The following is a 16,423-nucleotide window of genomic DNA, read 5'->3' as shown; positions in this document are numbered from 1 at the left end:
TCCTAAAGAAACATCCCCAGCTACTTTGTATGTCTCTCATTGGATGTTATTCGTTATTGTCTTTGTTTGCCAAAGCTACGTTTGGTTAAAAAAAAAGAGTAAGACTAAGGCTGTTTTCACACGGTTCATGGGTCCATGAAAATGGAGGAAAAGATCCATTTTTGTTCTGGTCCGGTTCCTGTTCACACTGAACCCTGATGAGTAACAACATGAACTCGTACTAACTTTTATCATCCTGCATGAACAGGACATATGGGCAAAACAAACCCTGTGACTGACAGAATCTGTAGCACTTTACACTTCTGATCTATTTTAAAATCTGACTGATATAAGTTTTATTGGGCAAATCCACCCCGTGTTTGTGTCATTAGGTAAATACAGTCGTAATTCTGGCTAATTACTGTGGAATTGCTGTTACACATTTTTTAAAGGACTTTGAAAATGCGCATGCTGACTTTAAATAGGTTATATGCCACATATAACCAAACCACACAGGAAAACAAAGCACATTATTGTGTGTGTGTGTGTGTGTGTGTGTGTGTGTGTGTGTGTGTGTGTGTGTGTGTGTGTGTGTGTGTGTGTGTGTGTGTGTGTGTGTGTGTGTGTGTGCGCACACTTACTATGTCATTAAAAACCCCAGGCCTCATGAGGTTGGTCATCCGTGCCACCTGGTAAACATCTACTGCTCCGTCTTCCTCCAGCTGACTGCACAGAGAGGTGAGGGCACAGAACAGCCCTGATGTTGCTCCCCCCAACCTACACACACACACACACACACACACACACACACACACACACACACACCACACACCACACACCACACACCACACACACACACACACACACACACACACACACACACATATTTACTTACAGAGAAAATGAACAGGAAGTGAAATGAACAGCTGATGCTCTGTGTGGTACTCACGGATCGTGTATGAGTGTAGGGCTGTCTGAGAGTCTGCTGTGCTCCCTGACTGTACGGATCACATCAAAGCCGTTGCTGATGGGACTGTCAGGGTTTGGCCAGCAGGGGGCGCTGTACTGACGCACCTCCAACACATGGTGGTCCTGACAGAGAGAGAAACAGAGTCTTAGAACAATCTTTTTCTGAATCGTCACACAGTATGGTTCTAGGTGCAGTATATGCAGTATATGCAGTGTGTTACCTGTTGGGATTCCAGTGTAAAGTCCTGCACCAGAAGTCTCTCGTCATTGGACAGGCACACATGCTCCTCCCCCGAATATGACACAGTGAAACCTTCGAAGCTCATTAGCTGGTCTTTACTGGGCCAGTAAACACAAGACCCGCCCTCTTCACTCTGATGTGAACAGGAAACAGGAAGCAAATGTTTATATCATGGACAACACAGGAGGGGGAGGCTCCAAAGACAGTACACGTATTAACAATATGTCTATATATACATTTTTTAGAAAATGAAGACTAAGACGTCAGAGCAGTGTGATAAAAACTACCCTAAATACCAGTAAGATCTATGGGAAGACTGATTGTGATGTGTTTTTATTCTTAGTTTAAATTTTTGGTTTCTGTCCTGTATATAAGCTATACTGCAGACAGCCACTAGGGGACAATGGAGATGTTTTGGACCTTCTTTCGGAGAGCTGCCATGTCCATCTTTACATACAGTCTATGGTAATGTGTGTTATACCCGACAGTGTGTGTCTGGCAGACCGACAACAGTGTGTGTGCCGTGTTCCCAGATCATCCTCCAGAAGTCTGCCACCGTGCTGTCCAGAGGAGTCTGGCTCACAATGAACTCCTTACTGTGGTGATGTCCCTGTGGAAAGAGCACCAGCAGCATGAAACAAGCAGTGAATGTTGTGTTGATGTCCCAAAAAATAAAAATGGCAGTTCCTGTTGGCTCACCATGACATAGGAGGCGTTGATGTAGCCCGTGGAGTTTGACTCTGAAGCGCTCAGACACACTCTCGACCTTTCCACTGCACAAAAACAAAAGACAACTGATCACTACATGGGTCATGTGACTGCAGGGTGTGATCCAGTGTGTGAACAGGCTGTGGGTCTCACCAGGCATCAGGGCCCGGGCTCGGTTCCTCTCAGCGTTGCCGTCTCTCAGGGCGGTGCTGTAGTCTGCGTGCTTCGCCTGGCGCTGACTGATCAACTGAAACAACACATAAACGGTTGAACGATGATAAGTGTTGGTTTGAACACATACCTAAAATGTAAAAAAAAAGGGGCAACATGCTTCACCTTGAACTGTTTGTCCATGCGCGTCCTGCCTGATGTGCCGGGGGTCAGGAGGTCAGACACGTAAGTGTGAAGGAGGTCAGAGTTCACCAAGGTGCCACGGCTCATGACGGCCTCCACCAGAGCTTCATGAATGAACACGTACTGCTCCTACAGGAGACCAGAGGGAACACAGAGACACTTTGTTCTCCTTGTGTGTGCTTTTGTTTCTTTCTGTGTGTGTCAGGTCACTTACCTCCGTCTGAACCAGGAAGTTCCTCTGTGTCCGAACATGTTTAAGGAAACCGAGAACGTTCACAGTGCCCTGTTCCTGGATCTGCTGCAACATGCTGTCGATCACTATGTAGGTTCCTGTCCGCCCTACGCCCGCACTGGGATTGAATATCAAAAACATACAATCAGTATATACTATGTGTGTATGGATGCCATATATAAAAAGTAGCACTCTCTTGGTCAAGCTCCCCTCCACCCACACACACATGCAGTTTATACCTGCAGTGTACGAGGACGGGTCCCATCTCCTGCGTCCGCGCCCTGGACGAGGCTCTGATAAAGGACAGCACAGGCAGAGTGTATTCTGGGACGCCCATGTCTGGCCACTGGGTGTAGTGGTAATGTAGGACTGTGTGTTCAACTCTCTTCTGAGGAGCCTGGAGGAGACGGACAGCGTTATTATGCGTTTGTGTGAATGTGTGTGTGTCTGTGTGTAAGACGTACCTTATTTGTGGTATCTCTGACAGAGAACGTCCGCAGGGTGTAGTAAGCCAGGGCATTGATGCTCTTCATGGTCACCTGGTACGCGCCGTATTCCTCCTGGTTGTCCTCCGGCCAGTACTGCTCACATTTTGTCTGCAGAGAGAGGACACATATAAGAAAAGAGCTGATGGCTAACCGATGTTTGTGTGGGACAGCAGCAGAGTGGCGTCCTACCCGTCCTTTCTCCTTAAGGTTAGTGATCATGACGATAACTCCGATGTTCTGCTGCCAGATCATCCTCCAGAAGTCTTCCCGGCCCGCTCGGAGAGGCCCCTGAGCTGCGATGTAGGCCCTCGTCCGCTCGTAACCCTGCAGAGGAGAACACGGGTGAATAGACCCACCTCACCTACGACCTGCCGTCAGCCTGCCTGTTTGCATACTCACATCCACAAAGTTAGCATTTATGTAGTCTCCACATCTCGCATCTCTGTCCAAACTGCTGGACAGCTTGACTCTACTGTGGTCATCTGGGAGAGGAAAGGGTTAATCAGCTTTATCCCAGCATTGATTCTTTTACAATTATTCATAAATGAATCTAAAAATGTTGGTTCCACTCTGAGCTAACGGCTTGGTAACAGCATCCAACAGGAAGTGTACTTTTTCCTAATTTTAATCCAAATTGAGACATCTTTTGCCGTTTGCAGGATAAACACTTTACCTACAAAACTCAAACTGTACCCTAAATGGATCAAATTAAACTCAAATAAAGACATGAATGTTCTGCTGTTCTTGTTTTACGGTGCCTAGCTTTATACGTTTGTGTTGTCTTTGTTTTCTTGTTAATGTATGCTGTACTGTCTAGTACTGGTTTATGCTTCACATCTGTCCTTATACAAATAAACACAGCAGTGAAAATAAAACCTTAGACAGGGACGTACAGGCCAGGATGTTTATGTATCTGTTCTTGCTCTTGTTTTCGGGGTGATTGGAGCTGTCCGCGGTGATGCCCATGTCCACAGTGCATGCCTGCACCTCCTGAGAGACAATATTAAAGAGAAGTCAGATTAAAACTGAAAACACAAATAAGACGAACATATAACAACACAAAGAAGGCTTACCTGAGTCACTTAGAGAAAGCTAAACATGCTAATTAGCATAATGAATACTGTTTTTTTCTTCTGCTTCCTTTTGATCTTTTTTATCCTCTGATCTTTCGCTGTCTATAGTTTCACAATACAAAGTCAAACATTTGAAGTGAAGACAAAAAAAGAGCAATAGGCCTTTGTGAAGGAAGTTGTAACAAGCATTAAACATATTTTTGTGTGGATGAAAGCATCAGAATTGCTGTGAGGGTTACTTTAATAAGCTAAATCCAGCTTCAGGTAGAGACTGATGCTGCTGTATGAGACCCATAAAGCTCATATTCAACACAGATGGGGGAGGAAAAGCTGCTGCATGGATGGTAGGATTTTATTTTTATTGTTATAAATGGATATTAGCATCCTTGGCTTCATCTCAGTTTGAAATATATCTGTATATGAGCTTTTATTACACACTAAAATCTGAAAGCTCAACCTCACTCAGTCCTTACTAACTCAAACTTATATTTCTACACATCTAATATGTATTCATATTTATAAAACTGAACATTCAATATGACATCTGAAATAAGTTGAATGGAAAACTTCAGAGCTGTACTGTGAAAAAATGTTGAAGGTGTGTGTGTGTGTGTGTGTGTGTGTGTGGAGGGGGGTTTAGGGTGATACTGCAGGTTTCTTACCTCATAGGATTCTTTGACAATCTAATGGAGGGTGGTGAGGATACAGAAAGCACGACGATGGAGGTGGAGGTGGAGGTGGAACAGAGTGTAGGGGGGGGACAACATGACAGACAGACACACACACAGACAGACAGGGAGTCAGACAGGGAGTCAGACAGGGAGTCAGTGCAGATACAGGAATATGGGGTTCAGGTACACAGAGAGGCGTTACTAAGTGGTAAACAAACGGATATGAGCGGTGAACTCTGGACCATGATAGCCATGGCTCAGTATTCTGCACTGTGTTTAGACTGATGGTCGTGCAGCTATAGAGAAAACACTGACCATTACAGAGGAGCAGTATCCTGTCTGTGTGTGTGACTCAACAGGGTCATGCCAGGAGACAGGGGACGAATGTTATGCAGATGGACCTATTGTTAAAACTCATCCATGAACTAAAATAAATCACAACATTACATTTACTTTCCTAATAGCTAACACACTTTGGTCCAGCCTGTAGTACCATTTTCAAAGTGAGCATCAGTGTGTTGTGGATTAACACTTTTAATGTTTTCCCACATTAGAGTCTCTTAACCCATTTCTAGAACCAAATCCTAATTAATTGAATTACCCCTTTGATCATGTTTTATTCATCAGATAGTTTACAGATTTTATCCTCAGGGTTTTACTTATTCTATACTTTTTTGTTCTGTTTTATTTTCGATTTTGAGATTTTTACATTCTATAATTGTTTATTTTCTACTCTTTTTAATTTCGAATTATGCGCAAAGCCTTGTTTTTTTAATGCCGCTGTAACGAAAAATCCCAATTCCAGAACAATAAAGTATTTCTTATCTTATATAAAAAACCTTCAACACATGTCCCCTCATTCTGTGCTTTTTTACAGTTGTTGTTGTTGTTGTTGTTGAAAAATGAACTATTAGCTACTTGTGTGATGTGTGCATGTAGCTGTTAAGAGTTTATTGAAAGTATCTAAAGGTAAATGCTTCTTATTTTAAGATGTGTTTATCCTCCTCCTTTCTAAAATCTGTTCTAAAAGTAACACATATCACTGTGCTGAATGATGCTCCTAAAGAACATGATGTTAATAGAGGTATGGAAGAGCATTAAGGAGCTATGACAAAGAGGAGCTGTCTACAAAACTAAGGGACCCCCTCTAATTTATGCTGGTATATCCTGGTAAGCAGAATCTCAAGGATTCTCCTACTGTGTGTGTGTCAGCTAGTTTATATTCCCACCCTGAGGAACGTTCACAGATATTGTGATAACTAAAATAGTTTATTTATAAGGATGTACACACCTCAAACTCCTTGGAGAAAGTGTTGCTGGTGTGTAGCTCCATGACATGCTTCACAAACTGCTTCACTGTCAGAGGCTCGTGACCGTCTGCAACAAAAGGCTGAGTGTTAAACTGATGTTACACATGAGTGTTTGATGTCGAAAGGATAATAAATGTGTGCATGTATGTGTTACCTGTGGCCAGCAGCAGGGGTGTGGATGGAGCTGATATGACTTTAGGTGATGCACTGTCATCTGGGTAGAAATTAGCCACCTGGAAACAGTTTCTGTGACACAAAAACATCAGAATCTGAGTGAGGTACACAAACTGAGTCAGGCAAATATTGACCATGTGTGTGTGTGTGTGTGTGTGTGTGTGTGTGTGTGTGTGTGTGTGTGTGTGTGTGTGTGTGTGTGTGTGTGTGTGTGCGCGCACACACACGTGCGGGTGCATGTGATTGTGTGTACCTCCAGTAGATGAGAATGCCCACCAGTACCAGCAGACAGAGGATGGTGAGAGTGGAGACGACAGCCAGAGGAACGACTGTCCTCTTCTCTCTCTCCACACCTCCGACCAGCCCCACCCGAGACTCATGGCTGCTGTTGCTGCCCTCTGAGAGAGAGGAGACAGGGACGGTGAGTGGGGGGGTGAGACAGAGACAAAAAGCTCAGAGATCATGTCGGTGAATACATCTGTACAATAAGTAAGATTATATTACATGTCATTTAATTTAGCTGATGCTTTAATTCAAAGCGACTTACAAAGACACCTACAGAGATCATACAACGCTGGCCATGCCTATGGGAGCAATTTGGAGATCAGGATCTCCAAATCCAAATGACACTTCGATTGATAGAAATCCACGTATTCCCTCCTGAACCATCAGGGATTCCATGAAAACTGTTCATTACACGTTAACGCTGCATTAAATTATTTTTACAAATGTGATATAATATATAAAACGTATATAACTATGTATCTAATCTACATTTTAATCACAGCGGCGATGCAACATGTCCAGTTTTTATTATTTCCGCACGAACCGGGACACAATTCACTTCACCTCTAGGGATTTTACAAAATGTCAACATACAAGTAATAATATAAAAGTAAAAAGGATGAAATACATAAAACTGCATGTCAAGTTAAAGGTTTGCCTAAGGTGGCTTTAAGAGATTGTTTAAAATGGGTCCCTAACGTAGAACATGTAAGCACTTTGTCTACGTTCAGTGATGTCGAGGTAGCATACAATGGGTATACTGTGTAATGGCTTTGGGTTGAAACATCTTCAGTATAAAGCTCAAAGAGAACAGCAGGTGGGTGTTAAAATTAGTAATTTCATCTTCTGTTAAGTGCCTCTAGCAATTTGCCCTTACACAGCTCCGTCTTTTTGTCTTACAGAGTGGCAGAGTGACATTTACCTTCCTTTTCCTGCTCCTCGGCCTTGCTGCCGTCTGTCAGTCTGAGCAGAGGGACGAGCCGCCCCAACAGGGGGCTCCTTGCAGCATCAAACAAAAACCCGTCCTTACTTGAGTTGTTCTGCAAAATCTCTCCAACTACAGCTGCATCTCTTCCCTCTTCACCACCTCCTCCAATGTGTTCCTCCAGACGTCCAGTAAAGTCAACGGGACTCAAAACACTCATGTTGCCACCTTCTTCATCATGTCCACCACCAGCACCAGCACCACCACTGTTATTTTCACTGCTGTCAAACACTGGGCGCTCTGCTGAAGTTTTATTTTGACTGACAGACAGCTGGACACCACCTTCCTCGCTGTCTTCCCTTTCATCACCTCCGTCACAACCTCCAGCTTTGATTCTGTCTTTATCATCACTGGCTTTCTTTCCTTTACCCTCTCCATCTCCACCACCTTCTGCAGAACCACTGACGTCCTCAGGCCAGCTCGACACAAATTCATTCCCACTGCCGCTCTCACTGTATATTGTCTGTCTTGCAACAGCATCACTTCCTTTCTCCTCCAACACTTCACCGCCTGTGGTGCTATTGAACCGTCTCTCAAATGCTTCACCGTCCCTCCCTCTCTGAATCCTACTGTGGTGTACTCCTTCTATCTTCCCCCCAATTAGCTCACTTTCAATCTCCTCCGTTTCTTTCTCTGCCTCTGTTTCACACAGTTTGTTGAAATGTATATTGCTCTTTCTCCCACTATCATCGAGTTTGGAGCTGATAATTGAATTTAAAATAGTAGAAAGGTCGGTTTGGACTGTAGTGACTCCATTATATTCCTCATTGATGAAAAGTCCGGAGCCTGATCCACTTTCCTCTGCTTCTTTACGTGTGTCTCTCCAGACTTCCTCATCATTGTCCAGACGTATCAAGATCTTTAAGCTACTTTGAGACTCTTTATGAGAAGTATTTAAGGCATTTCCTTCCACTGTGTTTGATATGTTACTCAAGTCATAATCAGGCAGCGGAGAAAGTGAGGAGGAGGAGGTCTGATGGGGCTCTGGATGTAGGCGCTCCTCCGTGTGATGAATTATAATGGCTGCATTAAAAGAGCGGGGTGAATGAGACGTGAATGAATCTCCTGCTGGGACAGAGTTGGCGATCACTCTTCTAGATTTGTGAGGAGAGTTCGTTAAACCAGAGGACAGATCAATGTCTGAGTCCTCCACCTTCAAAGTGGGTGTCTTTTCTGCAGAAAAAGCCAGATTGCAACATCTGAAAAAATTGCTTTTTCAGGAACGTGTCCTCTCAAGATGTGTCCCCCATGCAAGGAAGATGGAAGCAAAGGTAAGAATTGAACTTCCGAGTGATGTGCACACAAGAGTTTAGGAAATCAGAGTTAAAGACTCAGAAGAATTGGTAGTTTTTGATTTAGTTTCATGTCATAAATCAACTTGTTGAAGACAAACAGATAAAGCACATTCACCGTGAAGTAACCCACCCTGCATTTAGAAGCATTGAAGCAAACAACAACCATCAGAAGGCGCCATTGAGCCACAGACGAGGAAGCAGACCCAGAAAAGAAATCCCAAAAGTAGAGACATTTGAGCCTGGGGACTCCAAATGTCACCTCATGTGGAGGCCTAATAGCAGATTTGAAGCATATTTTATGATCGAGCCAGCCGCTGATTATCATTCTAATCATCACCAATGCCGGCTTATTATTTTGGACCATCATCATTACCACCACCAGCATTATCCCCGTCCTACCAGCATGCTCACAGCGCACGTGATGAGCCGAGCATACTGGGCTATCAGAGGAGAGAGACCATCATCCACCGCAATCAAGTCCAGCTGACAACCCTCAACAAACACATGTATTTATATTGCTTTGATAGGAGTCAAATCCATAAAATAGTAGAGGTCTTACCGTTCAACATGGGCTGGGTTGTGTGCACGAGTCCCCTGAGGAGGGAGGAGGTGGTGAAGGATTTGTAGAGGGACTCAGCCAGTGTGTTGCTGGGGGTCGCCACCCGTCCCGTGACCCATAGTGGCGGGGGGACGGAGGACACGGAGGTGCTGGTTTGCGGGTGAGGATCGCTAACAGGGGTGCGGCTGTCTTCAGAGGACGGCAGGGCGACTTTGACCACAGTGTCAGCTGTGGGACAGAAAGCACATTACGGTTATACGCTGAGATAGGTGATGAGAGACAACACGAGCCTGAGATGGACCGGGACAATTCTTTACTAAGACCCTACTGTACTAAGATGATGTAACTACATGATGTAACTACACTTGATATGTCTTATAAAGTAATTCATTTACTTCTGCAGGTCCATATTCTAATATTTAGGAGCTGAAACTGCTCTATTGGAACACGAGCAATGTTTCTGGATAAGATAAGATTTACTTTATTATTCCCAGACTGGGACATTTTTTGAAATGGCGAGAAAAATATGTCTTCCACCAACATCATACCTGGCAACTCAGCAGCAGCAGAGCTGTTGGTCTCTCCGGGGGCGTTGTTGACTGTGTCTTCATAGAAGATATCAGTGATGTCCTCCACAGGAGGGGTGTAGAGTTCCAACAAGGGGGAGGGGGTGTCATTTTCTCCGGTTTGGTCTGGTGAATTTTGATCACCCACCTGCTGGTTGGAGATGCAGGAAAAAGAATATGGTTAGAAAAACACAGGAAAATATGAGGGTAAAATTTGAGTTTGCATTTCCATTGAGTTTTGATTATCCAGTTGAGGATACAGGAAATACAAAAACGGAGGGAAAGTGCTAATGAGTTACCTGATGCGCCGTCACCGACAATGAGGCCTCTTCTGTGATTTGTCTCCGAACTGTTGGCGGTGTGGTTGGCCAGGCAACTGGAAACAGGAAGCCGGGCTGTTCAGTTACCTCGCCTAGCCATATTGCCCCGTTGCCTCCAAAACTAGGATTAGTGAGCGGCCTGCGTGACGGAACATCGCTGTCCTCGTAAATCCAGTTCTGATCCATGGCATCGGGTGTAGGGTTGGCCCGGCTCGGCTTCTTTCTCACTATCTGCTTGATTTGAGTTTTGCGTTGCAAGGCGGACTCAGATGGATTGTCTGGGGTCGGGCGGGTGCTGATTTGCACAGGTAGGTTCTGGTACACACGGGTCTGCTCCACTGGGATTTCCTCGACCGGACTGTGGTCCTCCCCCTGATTCTGGGTCTCTGGGGTCGCTGATCTGGCTTTAGATGTAACCTAACACAAGAACACAAGCACTGCTGAGTGTATCAAAAGATGTTTAATTATAACCCTAACCAATGGTCAGGGTGCATCCATTCGGTTCTAATGCTGATGTGATCCATACGCAATCAAATATATTCTTATGATAATACTGCCTTTTTTTGAGTGAATATAAACATCCTACCAAGGACAGAGTGGTGGTGCATTTTCAACATTAAAACTAACTCATAATAAAGAACAGGACATACTGCAATGGTCCACTCAGAGAGAGAATTCACGGTAGCATTACAGTCATTTTTTACTCTCATCCAAACATGCCAGAAAGTCTCAAATCCTCTTTTGTTCTGCTCACTTAATGAGAGGCTTCGATTTGCATGATTATAATCATTTGCATAGTAATGAGGTTCAATGATATGAATGAATATCGAGTCATTTATCTAAATGACTGCCAGCATGCAGAGGGGTGTCAGGTGACGGCCCTACCTCTCGGTTGCCTTCCAGATCTTTGGAGACGGCGTCAGAATCAGAATCACTTTCTAAAGAGAGCAAGACAAACTTAACAACAATGTAGTAAAAGGGACGGCATTGTGGGGGTTTTCATATTCGTGTTTGTACCGGGGTCTTCTAACGGCATGTCCACTATGATCTGGTCACTCCACCGTCCTCTGAGGCCATTGGTGCAAACAGCGACCACCTGCACGACGTAGCTGCTGTTGGCTAGCAGGCCGGGGATGAAGGCACCCTGCAGAGACACACAGCTGCGTGTTAACATCAATCACTATCTCAGGGTCGCTGCAGCCTAAAGTAAGTTAGATTCAGGTTTTTTGGGGACTTTTTTAACGACTTTACACTCACTAAAATGTCGGGAAAAAAACCTTGTAGAGAATGACACACTACAACGAGCCTGATTAGCATCACCTTAAACAATATATTGGTTGAATATTTCATTTGTACTTCATCATGTGGTTGCTAGCAATCTTGCCACATTTAAAGGTCACTGTTGTTGGTTCAGCTATCCTTATATTTGTGACAGTAATGCAAGTCACCTTGTTTGTAAACCATTCTGTAAATCTTCCAAATTGTAGACGTTACCGATAATTTGAAGACTTTAAAAGGACATTTCTGTCCCATTTCTTAAACTTTGAATAATGTATATGAGACATTTTATCACCAGGTAGGGCCTTATTTTAGATGTATGAATTCAATGCGTTTGAGACTTTTTAAGTAACCAGAGAAACCCTGTGTTTTGAAGAGGAAACAATAAGTGATATTATATGATATGATGATATTTAAGTTTGGTGTGTTCTTTTCTTTTGTGGTAGTTTTGGTCAAATTTGCATACTACTTCAGCTTGAAGAGGCAGTACTCGACATTTTGAAGCTGCAGCACTTGTATAATTATCTGTCTCTATTCTCGCTGGCTAATTAGTTTCATGCACTCTCAATATCAGCGGGTGGTGTAAAGGTGTTTCACCTGCTTTTCGGTCAGTGGGGGGGGTTCGTTTATCATGCTGGTTGTTTTTGAGCAAGTGTGCTTTCCTCCAAATTGCATACATATGGATGTCAGTTTTTGAATAAATCATTTCCATTTCTTTGTTTCAAATTAGCCTAACCACTCCAAAAATACAAATTCTGATCCCAGGTTTGAATCTCTGTTACAAATCATATAATCATATCTTTAATAATAGCTTGTTTGTTTGTTATCAGACTCCAAATATTACACATTTTTTATTCTCTTCAACATAGGTTATTGGAGAAAAATCTTTAAAGTTGCACATACCACAATAACAATTGTGTTAAAGCCACATGACTCGTACATTTTAGATGTTCGAGTAGAATGCACCTCTACTGACTGTATTTGATTTATAATTGAGTTGTTATTGCATTATACAAGTGAGCAAATCTTAAAACAATAGCTGATGACCCTCAGATGTTTTCATGCACATATCAAACTTAAGGTGAGGTTTATATTTCCAGTCACTCATCTGTGTTGTATGAGGATGAATATTGACGACTCACAGTCCACTAGCTCGCACACACACATTGAGGGATGCTCGGTGACCTGTTAGACAGGAAAAATGGATCGTCGCTATGAATCAATTGATCCAGATCCTAACAATGTCGCAATGTGAGAGTGGATGGTTGAGAAGAATAAAATAAATGTACTGCAGCACAAAAGGGATTACATTTATTATTTAGACATGGATTGTACCATTCCAGTGTGGACTGTAGGCAATAATTGTTAAATGACAGTCAAAGCTGAGTGTACCAAGGCTCTATCAGCTTACGTTATTTAGGAGACTTTAACACCCCTGGAATGACATTTGAAACACACTTGATCACCAAAACTGAGGGAAAAAATTGAATTATTGTGAGTTTACTACAAAACACAGCGTGCCTTTTACAATATCGCCTGATATAAAATCCTGCTTGAAAGCCAATTATTATGTATCTGCTATATCCCATGTCTTTGTAAGTCTGCTATGAGCATCCCGGGCCACAAACTAAAAGTGAGTGTTGTTGCTTCTGTTAGGCTGATCTGTGTGAGAGGGAATCATTTAAAAAATGTAAACGTCAACAATTATTTTGAGACTTTAAATTGCAATGTCAGGAAAAAGGAAATTCATAAAATCCTCTTTCCCTTTTCTTAGCATTTTTATGACTTTGAGAGGTTGATTCAGAACATTTCAATACCATTTGAGGCCTTATTTTAGAATCGTTTTAAGGATCTACGTGAAGCCTGTGCAGGAGTGCGTGCTGCGTACCACGTCCTGATCCCCGTCCGTCCTGTACTCCTGCCTGCTCTGCTCCCGGCCCTGGAGCCTCTGGTAGGTGACGGTGTACCAGTCGATGGTGGTGTCGTAGACCACGCGGGGACGCTCCCACATCACCACGATGGTGGTGTCGTTCTGAGCGTTAGCCTGAACGTTTCTCCGGCTCCGAGCTGCAAGCTGGAGTTAGCAGAAAGAGAGAAAGAGGGCAAGAATGATCAACAATAAATGAATATTGATCAGTGTGGATGTGTTGCAGGAAATTCAATTAAAATGCTGAATGAAAAAGGCAGTACATTGACGCTGCATGTAATTTAATAAAAATCGACCGTATCAGAAATGGAAGAAATAAGGTTGCATTTTAAAAAGCCCAGCTCAGGAGGGGAGTGTGGGAGGAGGTGCATGTGTGCAGGGTTGCATATGTTACAGCTGAAAAAGAGCCTTTTCTGAATTTCTCAATACTTTCAAAGGGAGCGGCAAGATAATTTGCCTGCGCTGAGAGGAGCAGGGGCACAGAACTACAAAGAGGAGCTCCCTGGCAACCCAAATCTTATGGAGATGGAGAGCGTGATGAATTTTATCTTTTGATGGTCATGACTATGCTGACCTTGGAGGAAAGTGTTACAGCTAAGGAGAAAGCACTAGATGGGCTACATTTTCACTATTTAAAAATAAGATTATTAATGAAATATTCATCTTTATGCCATTTCATTTCCCCTATGATGATCAAATTTGGGTTTAAATGGGATGGTTGAATCATTTAGAGATTTGGAGAATAGAAGATTATGGGTTGAGCTCGTTAAAGCCTAATAAGAAAGAATTTCTGATTGAAAAGGCTGTTTCTGCTGGGAGTTAATAATGTTGATGATTCAGTTTTGAACTAAAACTCACTGATCGCCGTGACTTCTCAGCTGAGAGATGAAAAAGTCTGGCTTCAAATCAAGCTCAGGGGAAGGAAAACCTCTTAAATGTATTCTGTTGATGTGTTCTTTAGACCATGAAGGTGAACCCAAAATGGGTATCATGAAAAGAAATACTGTGAAGGACATTTTTTTTTACTTGTAAGCAGTCATGTTACAGACATGAAGTAGTTATAGTGGCCTCCTCTAAGGATAAAATTGGGCAACAGAGTTTTGTAGTCTGACCCAAATGCAATGGGATTTTTCCATTGAATTTCAGATTATCCGTAACCACCCGTTTATGATACTTACACACTTTTTCAACAGGATTGTTACATGCCAGGCATGCTGTACTTGTGTTGTTGTTGTTTTCCCTCCTGCTCTCTTCTCTTCTCCCCCTCTCTTCGAGATCTGCCTTGTTTTGTTATACTTATTTATTTTGTTTGGCACAATCTCCCTCGTCTCCTCCTCACTTAAAGAACGTTTGTTTGCAATATTCTGTGTTAGAAGGAATAAACCTTTTTGTTCACTTCCATTCTGACTCCCTCTGTTATTGGTTGTTGTCTGTTACTGTCCCCTGGTCCTCTAGACCTTTGTGGGGACGTAACAAGGATAACCATCACATATGTGTATGATATGACATTAAAACCTTGGAATCTTGACATATTAACACATTGTTTTATGATTTTTGAAGTGTAAATTTAAATGCCAGATGTAAAAAGCTATCATTAGGCTATAAAGGAACTACATCACGGCACCACGGCTAACTAAAGGCATCTCCTTTTTGGCAAGATCACGTTTAGGCAACTCATTTTGTCACTTGTTAGCAACCGCCGTTTTTAAAACGCATAGAAGCTTCAGACATTAGCTAGTGGGTTTTTACTGATGTATTTTAAGTTGTACAACACATTTGAAAACCTCTTAAGTGTGTGTTAACCACAGATCTTTTTCAGGCATTTAACAAAAAACACACAAGGGAATCTGAAGTGGTAAAATGCTAACTCAATCTGGGTTTTAGGACTCATTCCTGCAACGCTTTGAAAAAGTGTCTTAAAACTGCATTCTTAAAGTTGCATATAAATATAGTGTAGTGTGTTAACATGAAAGCAAATGGAAAATGAGAAGAGGCGAAATGGATGATGGCAAAACAAACTAGCAGAACACGTTAAGCTGAGGGTGTTAGCTGACGTACTGGGTGTGAGCACGTCCTCCACGCCGGTGTACGAGGCGAACACCTGACCCATGAACTGCTGCTGCTCCCGGAAGTTGTTCTGCAGGTAATCTGTCAGTATCACATATCCAGCCTGCTCCATGGTCATCACGTCACAAAACACCTCCAGCTGCACACAGACGGAGAGAGAAAGACATTAGAAACATGTCATCTCTTTCTGTTTACATGCAGCTGACCAAATAGACCTGAAACCGATGCATGTGAGTGTTCAAGAGGCTTGTGTCTGTGCCAGGCCGAGGCAGAGAGACAGCTGCTCTATTTTTGGGCACATGTCATGCTTTGCAAACCCAGATTTTAAATCATGCAAACACACACACATGCTCAAAGGATATTCACTTCCATGACCTCATTCACTCGCCATTAATCTGCTATATTATTGATGAATATTACACAGATGATTTCATTCAAAGTGGAATCGACCTGCAGGAACGTTATGAATGGACTCAGGGACCGGGTTTCCTCCCACAGGATATAAGAGTGTGTCACCATTCATATTTAGTATGTCCGTTATACACTGTTTATGTGTACATCTGTTTATAGTCCTTATATCCAAACATTTGTTATTCATACAGCATATATTCTACTTTTCATTTAAATTTTAGACCCTTTTTTTCATCTTGCTTTTTCTTATTTCTGCAACTTACTTGAGCCATTTTACTTTTGCACTTTTTGCATTTAACTGCATTATTTCATGTCTCTTCTATGTAAAGTAAATTGTATGTTGCATTATAGAGGGAGATTGAGATTTTAACTGAATTGCCAAATATATGCTAAAGATGTATTGTGAATATGACAAATAAAGCCTTTGAACCCTTTGTTACCAGACATACATACCACCGCAAAAAGCTTTATTCAAGGTGAGGTTTCTAATTACATTTAATTGATAACGACAAGGTGATGTTATCCCAACAG

General features: G+C 42.6%; 1 protein-coding gene across 1 annotated transcript in view; it reads right to left on the bottom strand.

Moving 5' to 3' along the window:
• The window catches only part of ptprz1b (protein tyrosine phosphatase receptor type Z1b), a 43,633-nt gene that overhangs the window by 2,398 nt on the left and 24,812 nt on the right, over window positions 1-16,423 (bottom strand). Inside the window, 25 exon segments of the mRNA XM_063905217.1 lie at window positions 621-756; window positions 929-1,071; window positions 1,170-1,322; window positions 1,671-1,799; window positions 1,889-1,962; window positions 2,051-2,144; window positions 2,234-2,380; window positions 2,466-2,601; window positions 2,723-2,880; window positions 2,948-3,079; window positions 3,161-3,295; window positions 3,371-3,453; window positions 3,865-3,961; window positions 4,707-4,727; window positions 6,007-6,092; window positions 6,180-6,271; window positions 6,453-6,597; window positions 9,324-9,551; window positions 9,872-10,040; window positions 10,189-10,626; window positions 11,095-11,147; window positions 11,227-11,353; window positions 13,376-13,540; window positions 13,542-13,561; window positions 15,473-15,620. Coding sequence (XP_063761287.1) covers window positions 621-756; window positions 929-1,071; window positions 1,170-1,322; window positions 1,671-1,799; window positions 1,889-1,962; window positions 2,051-2,144; window positions 2,234-2,380; window positions 2,466-2,601; window positions 2,723-2,880; window positions 2,948-3,079; window positions 3,161-3,295; window positions 3,371-3,453; window positions 3,865-3,961; window positions 4,707-4,727; window positions 6,007-6,092; window positions 6,180-6,271; window positions 6,453-6,597; window positions 9,324-9,551; window positions 9,872-10,040; window positions 10,189-10,626; window positions 11,095-11,147; window positions 11,227-11,353; window positions 13,376-13,540; window positions 13,542-13,561; window positions 15,473-15,620 — 3,309 coding nt within the window.

Source organism: Eleginops maclovinus, chromosome 17, assembly GCF_036324505.1.
Source record: "Eleginops maclovinus isolate JMC-PN-2008 ecotype Puerto Natales chromosome 17, JC_Emac_rtc_rv5, whole genome shotgun sequence".
Classification (NCBI taxonomy): domain Eukaryota; kingdom Metazoa; phylum Chordata; class Actinopteri; order Perciformes; family Eleginopidae; genus Eleginops; species Eleginops maclovinus.
Note: the sequence above shows the minus strand (reverse complement) of the source record. Positions and strands in the feature narration are given on the sequence as shown.